The sequence below is a fragment of the Notamacropus eugenii genome, chromosome 2, assembly GCF_028372415.1.
Source record: "Notamacropus eugenii isolate mMacEug1 chromosome 2, mMacEug1.pri_v2, whole genome shotgun sequence".
NCBI classification, from domain to species: Eukaryota; Metazoa; Chordata; class Mammalia; order Diprotodontia; family Macropodidae; genus Notamacropus; species Notamacropus eugenii.
Genome location: NC_092873.1, coordinates 508981206 through 508998591, shown reverse-complemented (window position 1 = coordinate 508998591; position 17386 = coordinate 508981206). Strand labels below are relative to the sequence as shown.

General features: G+C 47.0%; 1 protein-coding gene across 3 annotated transcripts in view; it reads left to right on the top strand.

Moving 5' to 3' along the window:
* Positions 1–17386, top strand: part of TRABD2B (TraB domain containing 2B) — a 232038-nt gene that overhangs the window by 196868 nt on the left and 17784 nt on the right. For all 3 annotated transcript variants that reach the window (XM_072649361.1, XM_072649362.1, XM_072649360.1), the window contains one exon: positions 5677–5961. In XM_072649361.1, coding sequence (XP_072505462.1) covers positions 5677–5961 — 285 coding nt within the window. The remainder of the gene's footprint in view (positions 1–5676; positions 5962–17386) is intronic.

Genomic DNA, 17386 nt, shown 5'->3' with positions numbered 1-17386 from the left:
TTCTTTGTTTTAATCCTAGCTCCTTTGACTTCTGGAATATCACATTTCAAGCCCTTTGATCTCTTTATGTAGAAGCTGCTAGATCTTGTGTTATCTTGGTTGTATTTCCACAATACTCAAATTGTTTCTTTCTGGCTACTTGCAATATTTTCTCCTTGACCTGGGAACTCTGGAATTTGGCTACAATATTCCTAGGAGTTTTCCTTTTGGGATCTCTTTCAGGAGGTGACCAGTGGATTCTTTCAATATTTATTTTTCCCTCTGGTTCTAGAATACCAGGGCAGTTTTCCTTGACAATTTCTTGAAAGATGATGTCCAGGCTCTTTTTTTGATCATGGCTTTCATGTAGTCCCATAATTTTTAAATTGGCTCTCCTGAATCTATTTTCCAAGTCAATTGTTTTTCCAATGAGATATTTCACATCGTCTTCCATTTTTTCATTCTTTTGGTTTTGTTTTGTAATTTCTGGATTTCTCATAAAGTCATTAGCTTCCATCTGCTCCATTCTAATTTTTAAAGAACTGTTTGAACCTTCTTTTCCATTTGGCTAATTCTGCTCTTTAAAGCATTTTTCTCCTCATTGACTTTTTGGACCTCTTTTGCCATTTGGGTTAGTCAATAGACTAAAAGTGTTATTATTTAGAGGTATTTTTTTGGGTCGTCTTTAGCAGGCTGTTGACTTGCTTTTCATGATTTTCTTGCATTGCTCTCATTTCTCTTCCCATTTTTTCCTCTACTTCTCTTCCTTGAGTTTCAAAATCCTTTTTGAGCTCTTCCATGGCCTGAGACCATTGCATATTTTTTTTTGGAGGTTTTGGATATAGAAGCCGTGACTGTTATGTCTTCCTCTGATAGTAGGCATTGTTCTTCCTCATCTGAAAGGATGGAAGAAAATACCTGTTCACCAAGAAAGTAGCCTTCTATAGTCTTATTTTTTTTTTTCGCCTTTTTTGGGCATTTTCCCAGCCAGTTACCTGACTTTTGAGTCCTTTGTCAAGTGGAGGGTATACTCCCAGTTCCTCCAAGGTGGCACAATCAAGGGAGAGGAGTTTACTCCTCCTGGCCTGCTCTCTGGTCTGGGAGCAACCACAAGCATGCTTTGATGCCCTGGAACTGTGAGTAGGATTTCCTGTTCACAGCCTCCACCAGCTCCATCAGGCCAGTGCTCCTACTCACCCCAGGACTGCCACTCAGGGCTGAGATTCAGATCAGCAGCTCAATTCCCCCAGGGTCTTTATGCTGAGGGCTTCAAAAATGGACACTGCCACTGCCTGGGGCCATGGCTAGGGCAGGACCCTGCTCCCTTCTCACCCAGGTGAAAGAGCTTTTTCACTGACCTTTGAAGCTGGCTTTGGAATTTGTGGGTTGAGAAATCTGGGAACTGCAGCTGCTACCCAGGATTTCACACCCTGAAGCCTGCTCCAGTCCTGTCCATGCCAGCGCTGCATGACCAAGACTGTGCTGCGCTCTGCTCCAAGCCAGTGCAATAGACCTTTCCTGTTGGCCTTCCAGGCTGCCTTGGGCTGGAAATCTCTTTCACTCTGTCATTTTGTAGCTTCTGCTGCTCTAGAATTTGTTTAGAGTGATTTTTTTACAGGTATTTTACGGGCTATGGAGGAGAGCTACAGCAGATCCATCTTTCTACTCCACCATCTTGGCTATGCCCCACCCCCCCAGAATATTTTTTAAAGGGAGTTCAGGGTTCTCAGCTTAAGAACATCTGTCCTAGAGAAAGCAAAGTCCTTGAGGTCAAGGACTGCCTGATCTTTGTCCTTGTGTCCCCAGCGTCTAGCATAGTGCCTGGATAGTTAGTGAATATTCATTGATTTAGTGATGGGTGAGAATGACTTAGGAGTACCAGTATCTGTTTTATTCCCCCTTTGTAGCTTCATCAGTGTCTGCTCTTGGGATGAGCTGGTTTACTTGGGTCTTGTGCCTGATTCAGCAAACTCATTTTCCCTCCATCATTTATCCCTTATTCTCTACTCCTGTGGAGGGTTTTACAAAGAAGTTTATTTTCTCAACCCTCTTTGTCCTTGGTTGCTGTGTCCCTGCAGTGGGCAAGAAGACCACATATTTGTGGACTGAAGAATGTTGTTTGTTCCTGTTTTGCTTGATTTTGATTTTTGGCTTCTGATTGTTTTGGGTGCCCTCTCTGTAGTGATTACATTACTGCCTTTGAAATTCTATAGGAAATGAGGATAATCAAAGTTGGTGTCTTGTCCTCTATCCATTTCCAGAATTTTTTTGGCATGTCATGTCAGCAAACTTTTATTAAGTGCTTATTATTTGCCAGGTACTGTTTTAAGCACTGGGAATCCATATAAAAGAAGAAAGACAGTCACTTCCATTGAGGACCTCACCTTCTAATGGAGCAAGACACAGATGAGAGCTGAAAGGGGATAGGGTGGAAAGAACAGTAGGGTAGTCAGGAGTAGAACCCAGAAAGAAATGAAGGCCTGGCTGGCCTGTGTATTTTCCTTAAAATGGAGGTTCAGGGAGGAATCAACAAATTAGAGGAAGGGGCTCCAGGGGCAGAGAATACTTCCAGTGGGAGAAATCCAGGGACAGAGTGAACTTCTAGGGTGAAGATGCTTCCTGAATTCAAATCTGGCCTCAGACACTAACTGTGTGACCCTGAGCAAGCCATTTAACCCTGTTCGCCTCAGATTCCTCATCTGTAAAATGAGCTGGAGAAGGAAATGGCGAACTTCTCCAGTGTCTCTGCCAAGAAAACCCCAAATTGGGTCATGAAGACTGAACAACAGAGAAAGTCTAGAAAGTTAGAAGGGCCTGGAGAAAATGAAGACAAAAAAACTTCTCTGAATAGGTGGGAGGCAGCTGGAGGTACAGGGAATAGAGCCCTGGACCTGGAGTCAGAAGAGCTTGAGTTCCAATTCGACCTCAGATACTTCCTAGCTGTGTGACCCTGGACAAGTTATTTAGCCTTTGTCTGTCTCAGTTTCCTCATCTGTAAGATGGGGGTCATAATAGCCCCTCCCTCACAGAGCTGTGGTGAGACTCAAATGGGATAACATTTGTAAAACAAACAAACAAAATCACTCACCACGGTACCTGGCATAGGAATCATAGAAACGTGTATTCCCTTCCCCCTTTCCTATTGTCATTACACAGCATACCTCTTCTCCTTCATCTAATTCCATGTTGACTCTGTCTTTGGCCTGCCAATCCAACGGTCTGACTGCACACTCAGACAGCTGCCTGGGACGTGCCTCCCACATCGGCCTCTAAACATTTCTTTTTTGTTAGAATGAAGTCGATTTTCTTTTCTGTAATGTTATTCAGTGAAGAAAGCTTTCATCATCCTCAGGCCCAAGGATCCTGAACATTGTTTCGTTCTTTAACCCCCAACCCAATTTTCTCCTTCCTTCCTTTTGCCCTGATTTCTCCCCCTGACCTCAACTACCACACATTTAAATCCTGCAGTTTTAAGGCATATATTGACTTGGCTTGGAGCATCCTGTTGGGTGCTTTGTCGATGTGTCTACTCTCTCATCCTCCGCAACAGATGTTGGCGTGGAAACCACAGTTACCTTCATGGTGGTCTTTCTTGCTTATGCTCGTCCCAAGCTCTGCAATATGAGATGACCAAATGTCCCATGAAATGATGTTTCTTGTTGCCTTTGGATGCACAATAAAACCAACTCCGCCAACGCCTCCATTGGCCTCTCCTTCCTCCCCAGCTGAAACTTCCTTCTGCCTTGGGCTTTCATTGGCAGTGAGAGTGCCCAGGTTGGCAAGATTTGAGTCCTCAAGTGGTATGTCCACATGTGTCCACAAGATATGGCCACTCACTCATTGAGGCAGCAACTAATTTCATGTGTATAAACTGGGTGATTCTGAGCACTTTCTGCCACCCTTCCCTAACTATCTGCCATTGTCCCAGTGGGACCAGAAGGGGCTATGCAGGATGGAGGGAGTCGTTTTATACTGTTCTCTGTTTCATGAATTGACAGGGACAAAAAATTCATGCTCAAGCAGACTGGAATGAGGCTCTTTCCTTAGCTAGGCTGGTGTACAACCCGTAGCCAGAACCTACCTCCCTGGGAAACTTGCCAGTTGGGTGGGACCTGCCAGAGCTGGTAAGCTGTGTGCACAGACTCCCAGAGCCCAGGGTCACATCCTGGCCAGGCTGAGGTGTCAGGGGAGGAAGTGAAGGGAGCAATGAATGATAATTACTGTAATTTAAAAATAGATGAGCCCTTGTGGTTGAGAGAATATTTGATAGGAAAAAAAACAACATCCTTACATAGGGCAGTAATAGGTCCAAGATTATGGGTTTAATGTATAACTGAGGTATAGAGGTTTAATTTCCCTCCCCATCTTAGAGTAAGCCCTGAGTCTGGTTACAAGAGGCTTCAAACCAGTTACGGACTGAACCCTGACTGGCCACAGACTGACCTCTGACTCTGGCTTCAGACTCCGTCTTCACTCTGGACCTGGACTTGGTGCTTACCTTGGACTCACACTTACCCCCTGAACCTGAGCCCTAAGCCTAAGACTGAACCTGAAGCCAGTCTCAAAGTGAACCCTAATTCTGGTCCAAGACTGGGTACTGGCCCTGGTCTCAGAGAAAGCATAGTCCTGGCCTTCCTGTGGTCTCTGCCCATGGCCTCTCTCATGGGTCCACTTTACCACACCCATTCTAAGTCATGGACTTGGCTGTGCCCTAAGTGAGGAGATCAGGGAACCATCTGTCACCACCTGCTCTGAGTCGTTGGGCTGGGCTAACTGGATAACAGTATGCAGGAGCCACTCATGACTACATCAGCCTTTCTTTCCCAGGCACTGCCAAGATATCAGGGCCCTTTTAGGGTGGAGGTGGAAGGCTTGGATTCTCTGTTGTCTGTCAGAGGAAAGCACCCAGACCTGGGGGCTGTATGGTCCTCAGCAGGGCAGGATTACTAAACCTCTCTGCCCAAGGCTCAGCTCAATCTGGTCTGATTCCCTACCCTTCTAAGGGCTAGCCCCTTGACCTGCCAGACAGAACCTACATGCAGAGTGAAGATGAACAGTGAGCCCTCCCTGGATGCCTGCTGTCCCTCCAGTAAAACCCCATCATCAGCCTGGCACTCAAGGCTCTCAGGTCTGAGCCCTACCTACCTTTTCATCCAGCTATGCTAGCGTCTTTCTTGATCTGTGCCAACAACATCTTTATCCCCCAACCCAAAAGCTTCATTTACACCGTTCCCTTTGCCTATAATATCCTCTCCCCTTCTCTGGCCATCGCTGCCAAGATTGAAACTGGATTCATCCTTCAAGGCTCAGCCCAGATACCCTCTCCTATAGGAATTCTTCCCTTTCCTCTCCTGACTCAAACTTTTTCCTCTTTTGGTGCTTTGTCTGAGAAGCTTCTGGGACCTTTAGTGTGTCCCGACTAATGATGGCGTTTTTATCATCCTGTCTTATCTCCCTGGGTAGGTAGTGAGACACCAGATGACTACAGATATGCAGGTGACCTAGGATCAAAGGCCAGACAGATCAGGACCACGGCACAGTTGGTGGACGACATCAGAGCTCATTCTTTTATTCTCTGTGGGCTAAACAACTTGGTTTCTAGGAGAATTGTTCCTGACCTTGATAGCCCCTCCCCCCTTACCCTCTGTTAACCCCTGGCTTCACAGGTTGAACTGACTCAATGTTGGTCCTTTTAAGTTCCAGCCCCCGGAGTTCCCAGCCCCCTTCTCCGGATCCCGTAGTGACCCCAGCTCCCACAATGCCACCGATGGAGCAGAGCTCATCCTCCTCGCCGGTCTCCACACCTCCCGGGCCAGGGGAGGAGGAGGAGGAAGATGATGACCTCTTGTCACCCCATCTCCTGCTCTCTGACAGCCTTAGCCAGCTGGAGGAATTTGGGCGACAAAAGAAATGGCGGCGGAAGCATCATAAGCAGCACCGCCCACGGCAGTTCAATGACCTATGGGTCCGGATCGAGGACAGGTGAGTGCCGGAGACTGTTACTCATTGTACCATCGATGGGCTCAGCCCTGCTTACAGCTGGCCGAGTCTAAGAACATGTGTATGGATTAGTAGAACCCTGGAATCTTGGAAATCGTTCAGTCTATCCTCCCCCACTCATTTTACAGATGAGGAAACTGAGGCCCAGAGAAGAAACATGACTTAGAAGTGGAATGCAATCTCTGCTGGTCTGATGTCCAATCCAATGCTCTGCTCTTCCCTACCAGACCATATGGACCCTTATCTAGACAGATAAATTATGTGAAAATGAAAAGGACAACCCAGGGCTGGTTTAGGCACACACACACACGCACACATACACACACACACACACACACACACACACATATACCTGGTGTAGTCCTAACACTGAACCTTGAGTCCTCATAATTCTCTAGTCAGCCATTCATATGTGAGGCTGCCAGGAATTTCCCAGCCCCACCCTCAGCTCCCTATGTGCCATCCAGGTTGGTCTACAAGCTTTACCTTGAACTTCCAAAGCCATCCCCCACCCCCATTCCTGAAGTGCCCTCCTTCCACTCTGCCTCTATGATTCCTTAGCTTCCCTCAAGGTTCAACTGAGGTGTTCCCTTCCCTGGGACACCATTCCTGATCCTCTGGCTCGCCCACACTTTCTTCCTCTTCAAATGACCTTGGATCTTTTCATCTCTGTTACCAGATCTCCCTTCCCCTGTACCCTATCCCCACACCCAGGAGACTATAAACTCCTTGAAGGACAATATTTCATTTCTCCTCCCATATTCCAAATTCATTGCCCTGAATTCACTCATCTCCAAGCTCCTAATTATAACAATGGGGAAACTGAGGTTCAGAGAACAAAAATGGTTCTGCTAAATTCACAACTGACTTAGGTCTGGAACCCACACCTATTGATTCATAGCCCAGGGCCCTTTCCTCTGGACCGCACTTTCTCTAGAATGTGCTTCAGGAAAGATTTTATGAAATAAATGAATAGATAAATGGAAGGGGGGAAAGGGGAGAGAGAAACAGAGAAAGAGAGAGAGAGAGAAAGGGAGGGAAGGAAGGAGTGAGAGAGAAAGAAAGAAGGAAAAGAGGGAGGGAAGGGAAGGGAAGGAAGAAGGGAGAGAAAGAAAGAAGATAGGAAGGAAGGAGAGAGGGGAGGAAGGGAAGAAAGGAAGGAGGTAGAGGGAAGGAAGGAATGAAGGAAGGAAAAAAGGGAAGGAAGGGAGGGAGGGAAGAAAGAAAGGGAGAAAGGAAAGGAGGGAGAGAGAAAGTTTGGGCCCTCCATGGGGCAGATTACAGTTAACTGGAAAGTCTGTTAAAGCTGAGTGGGTCAATCCTGAGAGATGCCAGATGCTCCCAGCATTCCTGGGCATACATTTCCTGTGACATATTTGACCAGTGGTCACAGTGAAAGCCCTGTCTGGCTCCCAGAGGGAATCTAGTTACATATTCCTACTTCCTCCCCAGAAGGAAGGGTTCTGGAATTCGGACCTTGGGGCAAAAGATGAAGTGAAACGGTTGCTGCTTTTAGCCAGGGCCAGAAATAAAGCTGTTATCAACATGGCAGGCATCAGAGGTGGGGGTCATCGGGGCCTGGGCCTGCCAGCCATAGTCAGGGGGTGATGACAGATGTCAGGGGGCTGTTGCCTTGGCTAAAAGCTCACCCTTCTGCAGACTTCCCTGTAAGACAAAAATGCTGCCCGGGCTAGCTGGGGGATGTTGTTCCTCATAGCCCAGAACCTGGGGACATGGGTACTCCAAAAACCAGGCTGTGCTTCCTTGTTTTGTCCTGGAATGAGTCTCAGGATGGTCATCAGCCAGCCCAGGCTCTGGACAGATCCTGACTGGGGGACTCCAGGCAAGGCACCAGATGCTAATAGACACCTCAACTTCCTTTCTCCAGGGCTCTGCAGTTTAGGAAAATGCTTTCCATCCCCCAACAACCAGGAGTAGGGAGGGTGAAAATAAAATGATTTCTTCATCAGTGAGGGCAGCAGACGTGAGGGGAAAGGAAGTGATCTGACCAGGGTCACACAGGTAGAAAGCTCCGCAGGCCCAGGCCTCTGATTTGGAAGCACCGAGATAACAGAGAAAAGTCTTGGTCCTGGACTTGGAGGACCTGGGTTCAATCCTCACCTCACATGCCTTCCAGCTGGGCAAACCCTGTCTGCAAGCTTTCAAATGGGAATGATCAAGATTGAGTGCTTGTCTCTGGTAATTCAGCTGGAGAGTGAGAGCTCCCAACTCTAGCCCAGATCACACTGCCCTCTCCTAAGTGTCCACCCACAGAACCCTGTGGAGCAGGGATCTGAAGTCAGGGGACCTGGATTCAAATTCTGGCCCTCCTCTCTACTATCTGTGTGACTCTAGACAAGCCATTTACTTCTTTTTGGCCTCAGTTTCCTTGTCTGTAAAACGAGGGGAGTGGAAGGGCTAGTTGACATCAGAAGTGCTTTCCAGCTGTGACTCCAGCTTCCCTCAGGTGCCCGACATTCCTCTGTTAGGGCTTCCTTCCTTTGGAGGGGAAGGGGGGAGGTACCAGATCAAACTTAGCCAACTTCCCTGTGTCTCAGCAGTAGAGCATCAGCTCCTTGAGGGTAGAGAGTGTTCTTGCCTTGTCTTTGTACAGCCTAGACAAGGGCCTGACAAATAGACATTGACTAGTGAATGCTTGGAATGAATGAGTGAGTGAATGAATGAATAGGTGAGTGGAGAAATGAATGGCCAAGGCTGTCTCCTTGTCCTCCCCCAACCCATGCCAAGGCCTTCTTTCTTCTTATCAGTCCCTCCTTTCCCAGAATATGTAAACAGAGCTGAGAGAATGTAGAGAGGAGCCAGAGGCCTGTCTGGTCTGACTTCTGGGGATTGATAGTAAGAGCTAGGTGAGCCCAAGCCCCTGTGAGCAGTCAGTGGACAGGAGACTGGTGGGAGGGACGTTCTACCCTGCTTCAGATGTCTTAGAAGTTCAGTCAGGAGATAAGGAGAACTCCAGGAAGGCGGTGGAGAGTATAGGGTAGGTCGGCTGAATTGCGCATCTGTGGGTAAGTCCATCCCCCTCCATGAGCCTCAGTTCAGTAGAATGGGGAGACAGACAATTGCTCTGCTTGCCTCACCAGGTTTTTCCAAAGGGATGCTTTGGTGTCCATTTAATATGTCTATAGACTGCACTTGCTGTCTGGCTGGTCCTGGGCTGGGACAGAGGACAAGACAAAGCACAAGAGCCCCTGGTCAGGCCCCATGAGCTCCCAGGATGCTTGCGGAGCAAGATGCCCACACTTGAACCAGAGGAACAGTGGAGGCTATAGATTCCAGAGGCAACTAGCCTGGCCCATTTTCTTCTTTCCTTGACATCCAGCATTGACACTAATAAGGATACTGATGGTCAAAGACATCCCATGACTTGTTCAGTCACACAGCCCAGTCTAGAACCCAGAGGACCCCTAGAGATGGGATGAGGAGCTCACTACCTTTCAGCACTATGCGTTCCACTTTGAGCCAGCTGTGATTGTTAGGCGGAATAGACCTCCCAGAGCACCAGTGTGTTTATCCCTCTTTGAGGCATTTCACATCACATCATACATCATTTTCCTTTGTCCTTTGTATTCTCAGGGCTTAATACAGCACTTGGAACATAGTAGGCACTGAATATGTAAATGTTTGTTGATGGATGTCACCCTTCATCCTAAACTGGGAAGGTGTGGGGGGGGAGGGGAGGGGAGGTGGGAGTCCCTGGCCTTGCCAGTGCAGGGAGGGGCCTTCAAAGTGGGCCTTGAAGGACAGGTCAGATTTGGAGCATGGGAGTGGGTGAAGGCATTGCTGGTATCAGGTACTGTGTGAACAAAAACCCAGGGGTGGGCATTGGTCAGTGATAGAAGGGGGACCTGTAGAGAAAGAGGGAACAAGAATTTGGGGTCACATTGAGGAAAGGGAGTCAGAAGCGCAGCTGATGGAGCACTCAGTGCCTCAGTTTCCCCAACTGGTCAATGGATCCAAGACCCCCCATCTCAAAGGATTATCTATAAATAAGAGCCTGGTTCCAGAGGTCTGGGCCCTGGGGTGACAGGAGTTACCAGAGGGAAAGGTAAGATCCCAGACTAAGAACACAGTATGTTCTTCTCCCTTCATCCCTACATATTCTTGCCTCCCTCCCATCCTCTCTGGGACTATCTCTTTCTGGGTCTTCTTTCATTTTCTGCCCACACACCAAAGGCCCACAGAAGTTTAGTCAGCCACTGGGCTCAGGAAAGGAGCAGTGACGTTGGATTGAATTAGTCACAGCCCCCCACAAACTCTTCCTTCACAGAATGAGACCCAAGTAGCTTAGCACAGCCCAGGTCTCTCCCACGTTGTCTCTGAGTCTGTGACTGACTGTGGGAACTGAGGTTGTGGGCTACAAGGGAAAGCATTTATGCTTTGGGGAAAGGCGTCATCTCAGAGTTTACCTCTGACTCTTGTGAACAGAAACGAATGCTGATGGACATCAGGAGGTAGTCTGAGGTTCCTGTCACTGGAGACATTAAAGCCAAGGCTGGAAAAGAAATTCCTGAGCTCTGGCAGAAGCTGGACTAGAAGAGGTTGGGGTCTCTCCTGGTTCTGAGGATCTGTGATTTGCCAAACCCACCATCCTTCTGTTCCCTGACAGATGGAAACTAAGTGTGGGCATCTGGTGTTGATGTGGGTAGAGCCCTAGGCCCTGGAGTCAGGAAGACCTGGGTATCAAATGCAGCCTGTGACCCTGGGCAAGTCACTTAACCTCTGTTTGCCTCAGTTTCCTCATCTATGCAATGGGAATAATAGTAGCCTCAGAGTTGGAGGGGCCTCAAATCCAACCCACAATGGAACAAGAATCCTCTCCACATCCCGTACCCGACAAGTGGTCTCCAGGGCTCTTATTATTTCCAATAGATTTTACAGATGAGGAAACTGAGGCACAGAAAAGATATAACTTGCCTAGATCACAAAGCTAGTAAGTGTCTGGATTTGAACTCAGGTCCTTTTGACTCCAAACCCAGTACTCTATCCACCACTCTACCTAGCTTCTGAGACCAAGCCTTATCCCCTCTTCCATATGACAGCCTACCAACACATAAAGACATCTATCATGTACCTGAGTCTTTCCTTCTTCAGGCTAAATAACTCCATTTCCTTCACCCAGCCCCCAACTTCAGACCTTCCCTTCATCATCATAGTCTCCAGTCTCTGAATACTCTTCAATATAACATGCCTTTCCTAGAAGGCAGTGCCCAGAACTGAACCCAGCACTGCAGAGGTAGAGGCCAGGATGGTCATTCCTACATTCAGGATGTCACCCAAGATTACACTGGCTTTCCCAGCTAGCATGTCATAAGATTGACTTGTACTGAACTTGCAGGCCCCTCAGACCCCTGGATTGTTTTCAACACTGCCTTCCCCATCTCATATTCATGTACTGGGTTTCTGGATTCCAGGTGTATGAACCTTGGTGGTTCTGTCTATTGAATGTCACCTTATCTGACTCAGTTTATTTAGTCGTGCAGTCTATGGCTCTGTTAAACATTTGTCCAGTATTATGAGAAACACAAGAATTGTGGAAGCCCACTACAGCCCCTCTTACCATGCACATGCCTATTCCAGGAAGCCCACCGGCATCTACAACAGGTAGGGGCTAGTTGTGGAGACAAAACTGACTCACCATGATGGAAGCTCTAAAGTGAGTGTAGGCTGATTTAATCAGGGCAGGCATCCTGGAGGAGGCAGAAGGAGAAGGTTTGGGGGGTGGGGGAAGTTGAACAGGTGGAGAGAGTAAAAGGCCATCCAGGCATATGGGGGATGGTGGGATATGCCAATGTGGCAGACTGGATCATAGGAGGCAGCAGGGAATATTACCCCAAAGGCACCATCTTCAATGGAAAGATCACTGGATACAAAGCCAAAGGATATGGGTTCAAATTCTGCCTCTGCCACTATCTATGGGGCTTTGGGAAAGTAGCTTACATTTCATAGACCTCAGTTTCTGTAAAATGAGGGAATTGGATTGGAATGGCTTCTTACAGCCATTGCAGCTAAAAAGCTGGGATTCTCTGGTCCCATGTTAAAGACTAGATCATAATGTGAGAGCTGGAGAGAGACCTTAAAACAGGGGGTGTCAGATCTGGGAGGAGGCTGAGGACAGGGGATGTCAGGGCTGGGAGGGGCCCAAGGACAGGGGATGTCAGGGCTGGGAGGGGTCCAAGGACAGGGGATATCAGGGCTGGGAGGAGCCTGAGGACAGGGGATGTCAGGGCTGGGAGGGGCCCAAAGACAGGGGATGTCAGGTGGCAGAGGTAGAGGGCTTGGTACACAGCAGGCACCTAATCAATGGTTTTGGAATTGTTCACACCTTTCCCATCCCCCACCCTGCACTTCTATTTACTTTGTGTGCGTTTGACATGCTCTACTCCTTTCTAGACAGAACATAACCTCACTGAAACAGAGACCATTTCCTTTTTGGCCTTCTCCACATTGCTGGGTATGTAGCAAGTGCTTAATAAGAATGAGAATGCCAACCATGATGAGTGGCTGGCATCCCAGTCTGTATTATCTCATTTAATCCTTATAACAGTCCCAGAAAGTGGGTCCTATTACCTTCATTTTACAGATGAGGAAACTGAGACTGGATGACTTGCCCAGAGTCACATGGCTAATAAGTGTCTGAGGAAGGATTTTGGCTCACGTCATGCTGACCCACAGCACTGCCCAGCTGCTGACCCAGCAAGGGCTGCCCTGAAGGCCTTCTGGTCTAACTACCATGCCTTTCCTAGAAGGCAGTGCCCAGAACTGAACCCAGCACTGCAGAGGTAGAAGCCAGGACGGTCATTCTTACATTCAGGACTTCACCCAAGATTACACTGGCTTTCCCAGCTAGCGTGTCATAAGATTGACTTGAACTGAACTTGCAGGCCTCTCAGACCCCCAGATTGTTTTCAGCAGTTCCTTCCCCATCTCATATTCATGTACTAGGCACAGCCACAGACTACTTGGATCTCAGGGAGAGGCCCTCAGGGCAAAAGAAGGCCAAGGCAGGACTGAGGAGAAACTTGAGAAGCAGGGGGCCTCTCATCTCTTAGAGGGTGCTTCTAGTCCAAGCAGGAAGGGTCCTGGGTGGCTGAGCTGTGTCTTAGTGGTCCCCCAATGCCTCTCAGTGGATCTCTACACAAGGAGCAGCTTTCCTCATTGGCAGCTTGAGCAGCTGGGAAACAGTTAAGTTCCATCCTGCCTCGGCCAGGCCCCAAGAGCTGGGCAGGGAGCCAGGAAGGCATTTCTATGTCGATTTTTCTCTGGTGCTTTTTTTTCTTTTCTGTTCATTAACCAGTGTGAAAGAAAATGAAATTGTGTATTTAAGGGCAGTCCAGTGGTTGTGGAGGAACAGAGGGTCACCACAGGATTCTGGGGAGCCTGGCAGGGAATGTCAGGGGGCTGGGAGAGGGAAGGGAATCACCCTTCCCTGCCAAGCCTGGAGGTGTGATTATGCCTCATCTGGCGCCCTTTGAATAGTAGTTAGAACTCAGGGAAACTAAGGCCAGAGTCAGAGGTATAAACCCCATGTAGATTTCAGAGCTGTTTCCTGGCCTCAAACTGAGGCCAGCCTTAGGTCCAGCCTTGGGCCCAGCCTGAACCCCAACCCCATCACAGCCTAGAGGATGAAGTAGACAGAAGCTTTTATCCCTTTCCCTAAAGAAACCCTTTTCTTATTCCCCTTTCTAGTTAACATCTAAGGAGACTGAGACACAAAGAGGTTTAGAACTTTTCTAAGGTCATATCAGTTAATAGCCAAGCATTTATGAAGCCCTACAGTGTGCCAGGAACTGTGCATACAAAGACAAAAGGACAGGGATCTTACCCTCAAACTCTTATCCCTCCCTCCAAACCTCCCAAGGCTGAGGAAGATCTCAGAGTCCCCACATTGAACTGATGGGCAGAAGGAAGGAGAAAGCAGATCTCCTGAGTGGGTGGTCCCTTTGGGGAAAATGAGGTGGCAGTGAGGAAACTCAGAAGCCAGTCAGAGCACCCTTGGGTGCTCAAAGCAAGAACCCAGGCAAGCAAGGATTGAAGTCAGGTTAGGAGATACTAAACCCAGCACTCTGGGGAGAGGGGGACAGAAAACCAGTGCCATGGCCTTATCCCTCCAACCCCCATGCAGCCCCCTGTTAGCTAATTGGGCTCACCTGCTCATGGAAGGATACCTTCCTGGGTCATGCTCACTCTAAAGTTCCCAGAGAAGGCCTCTGTCATCACTGGCCCCGATGATTTCACCACTGCCCTGATAATGTCATCACTGCCACAATAATGTCACTGCCATCACTGCCCTCCGATGGTGTCATCACCACCCTGATGATGTCACCACCCACAGGGCTGGGCCTGGTTCATACTCTCTGTAGCCTCAATCTCCATGTCTGCCATCCACCCTTGCCCACTCTGGGAGCTCTGGCAGCCAAAATAGAACTGGTTTTCCAGTGTAGGCAAGGCTCAGAAAAGGGCTCCCAGGCCCCTGAGGGCAGCTTCTGATGACCCCAGGTCTGGGAAAAGCCCAACAGGCCCCTCTGACAGAAGAAGAGAGGGAGGGAGGCCCTGATTCCTGCAGGCTTCAAGGTAAGGTCTCAGTCTTACTGAGCCCCAGCTCTAAGCCTTCCCTGCCACAGGTCCTTGTAGGCTCCTGCAGCTCTGGCCCAGATGCCTCTTTTTCCACCTAATTACCTTTCTCTAAAGGAGGAGGTGACTGGGAAGAGGCCTCTTCTTAGACTGGGGGATTTTGAGTTATGGAGTGGAACCTAAATAGGTAGACTCAAGAAGGAGAAGGCAGTTGGCAAGGCAAAGCAAAGGAAGGAAGAGGAGGCAAATGGAACAAGAGAATTACATTCATTGATAGAGTGGGTTGGGTTGGAACGAATTGGCAATAAAAAGTTTTAACTTTTACAAATTAATAATTGACTGTAAAACGTTTTAGCCAGGTACGTAGAGTTGAGGTGTGGTTTTATAGTTGTTCCTTCATTCATTCATTGGACTCTTGGTGACCCCATGGACCACAGCACTCCAGGCCTTTCTTTCTTCCACTGTCTCTTGAAGTCTGTGTGAGCGCCCATTGGTTACTTCCATGACACTGTCTGTCCATCTCATCCTCTGCCATCTGCTCCTTTTGCCTTCAATCTTTCCCAGCATCAGAATCTTTTCCAATGAGTCCTGTCTTCTCTTTATACTGCCAAAATATTTACATTTCAGCTTTAGCATTTGTCCCTCCAATGAGTAGTCTGAATTAATTTCTTTGTCTTGACTGATTTGATACCCTTGCTGTCCAAGGGTCTCTCAAAAGTCTTCTCTCACACAATTTGGAAACATCAATTCTGTGGCACTCAGCTTTCCTTACAGACTAAAAATTTTGTCAAAATAACTCGCTGGTCATAACAAACACTCTTTTTCAACAATTCAAAAGGCAGTGCTACACATGGACATCACCAGATGGTTAATACCATAATTAGACTGATTATATACTTTGCAGCCAAAGGTGGAGAAACTCTGTAGTCTATTAAAACAAGAACCGAAACTGATTGTGGCTTAGATCATGAGCTTCTTATTACAAAATTCAAACAAATTGAAGAAAGTAGGGAAAACCATCAGATATATAAGTATGACCTAAATAACGTTCCTTACGAATATTAAGTAAAGGTGATGGATAGATTTAAGGGGTTAGATCTGGTAGATGGAGTGCCTGAAGAACTTTGGATGGAGTTGAGGTATAAAAACCCACAGTTTCAAGAGACAAGGCTGAAAATTTCAATGCTTATAAAAAGCAGGGGATATATTGTGCAGGTCTTTGCTGGAGGGGTGTGACATTGAGTTTTCTGCCAGAATCCAGTGATTTTTTTTCTGTGTCCCCAATGTGGAACCAAAGAAACTCTCAAGTGAGAGATCATCCAGGGATCCATAGAAGAACAAAGAATTGAAAAGTGGTACCAATTGGTGCTGCTCTGCTGAAGGGTACTGAGGCAGTTGTTTGTTAGTTAACAGCAAACAATTAGTAAGTGACTGCTATACATCTGGCACTGTACTGAGTGCTGAGGCTAGAAAGAAAGGCAAGAACGATCAGAGCTCACATTCTAATAGGGTAACAACATCTAAATAATTAGGTACATACAACCTACATACAGAGTAGATGGAAGTGAACAGCTGGCCAAGGAGGTGGTGTCTGACAATAGCATTTGGATTTCTGGATCATATCTTACAATGTAAGGTTGACAGATTCCTGGCCAGAGATGGAGTACTCCTTAAAAAGTCTTATCTGAATTTTTTTATCAGGCATCTTGCAAATTTGATCAAGAAGGCTTCAAATTAAAAAGGATAGGAGAGGGAGAAGACTGCCTATGCCTTCTCAAATTAGATACCATAGAAAGTAGCCACAAAGAAGGAAGGACAATAACTGGAATGATCACAAATTTGTAGGAGATAAAATCCAAGAAAGGGGCCATTCATAAAACAATTCCATTGAGGAGGAAGAATGAAGCTTGCCTGAAGGGACCAATGTGGTTCCACAGGGTGCTCACCAAATAGTTTAGATTTTAAAAAGAACTGAACATGGCAGGAATGGCAGGTAATAGAGTATGAATATAGAAGACTTGGCATGATCCTATAAAAATAGTGTCAGCAATGCTCAAGCCTAGTATCAGCTGAAGATGGCAAGGGAAACTAGACATCAAAAAGGCTTATTTTAGTTATGTTGGGAATACAAAGGAGAATCAAAGAAGGGATAGAACATTTACTTAGAGTTTATTGGATGACTACAATAGAGATAAGTTAGAGATGGTCAGTTGTTATATTTCCTTTCTGTTTTCTCTACAAAGGAAAAGAACTTTTGCATCGGAAATGACAATAAAAATCACTAATAGGTAACTGATACCCAAGATAAGTAGGGAGATAGGAAGGGAGCACTTATCTTCCCTTAGGGAATTCAGTTCATCTGGTCCAGAGGAACTACATCATCCTTGGGTCCAGAAAGAATGGGCAGAAGCAATGCCGAGTCAGTCAATGACATTTGAGAGATCATGGAAACTGGGAGCAGTAGCACTAGACTGAAGAAGGGCAAATGTTGTCTTGATTTTTAAAAAAAAAGAGAACAAAAAAAATGAGAGTCTGCAGACTCTAGGCCAGTGAGCTTTACTTAGATTCTTGGGAAAATTCTAGAGGAGATCATTAAAGAAGATGATTGGTGAACATCCAAAGAAACAGCTCTAAAAAGCTAACTGGGTTTCATCAATAACTACTTATTAGATTAAAATTAAACCAGTAGATAAGAGAAACGCAATGGATAGAATTTACCTAGATTTCAGCCAAACCTTTCCTATAATATTTCATTCTTTTCTCTTGGGGAGTTATGGCCTAGACAATAATACAGTCTAATGGATTCAGAACTGAT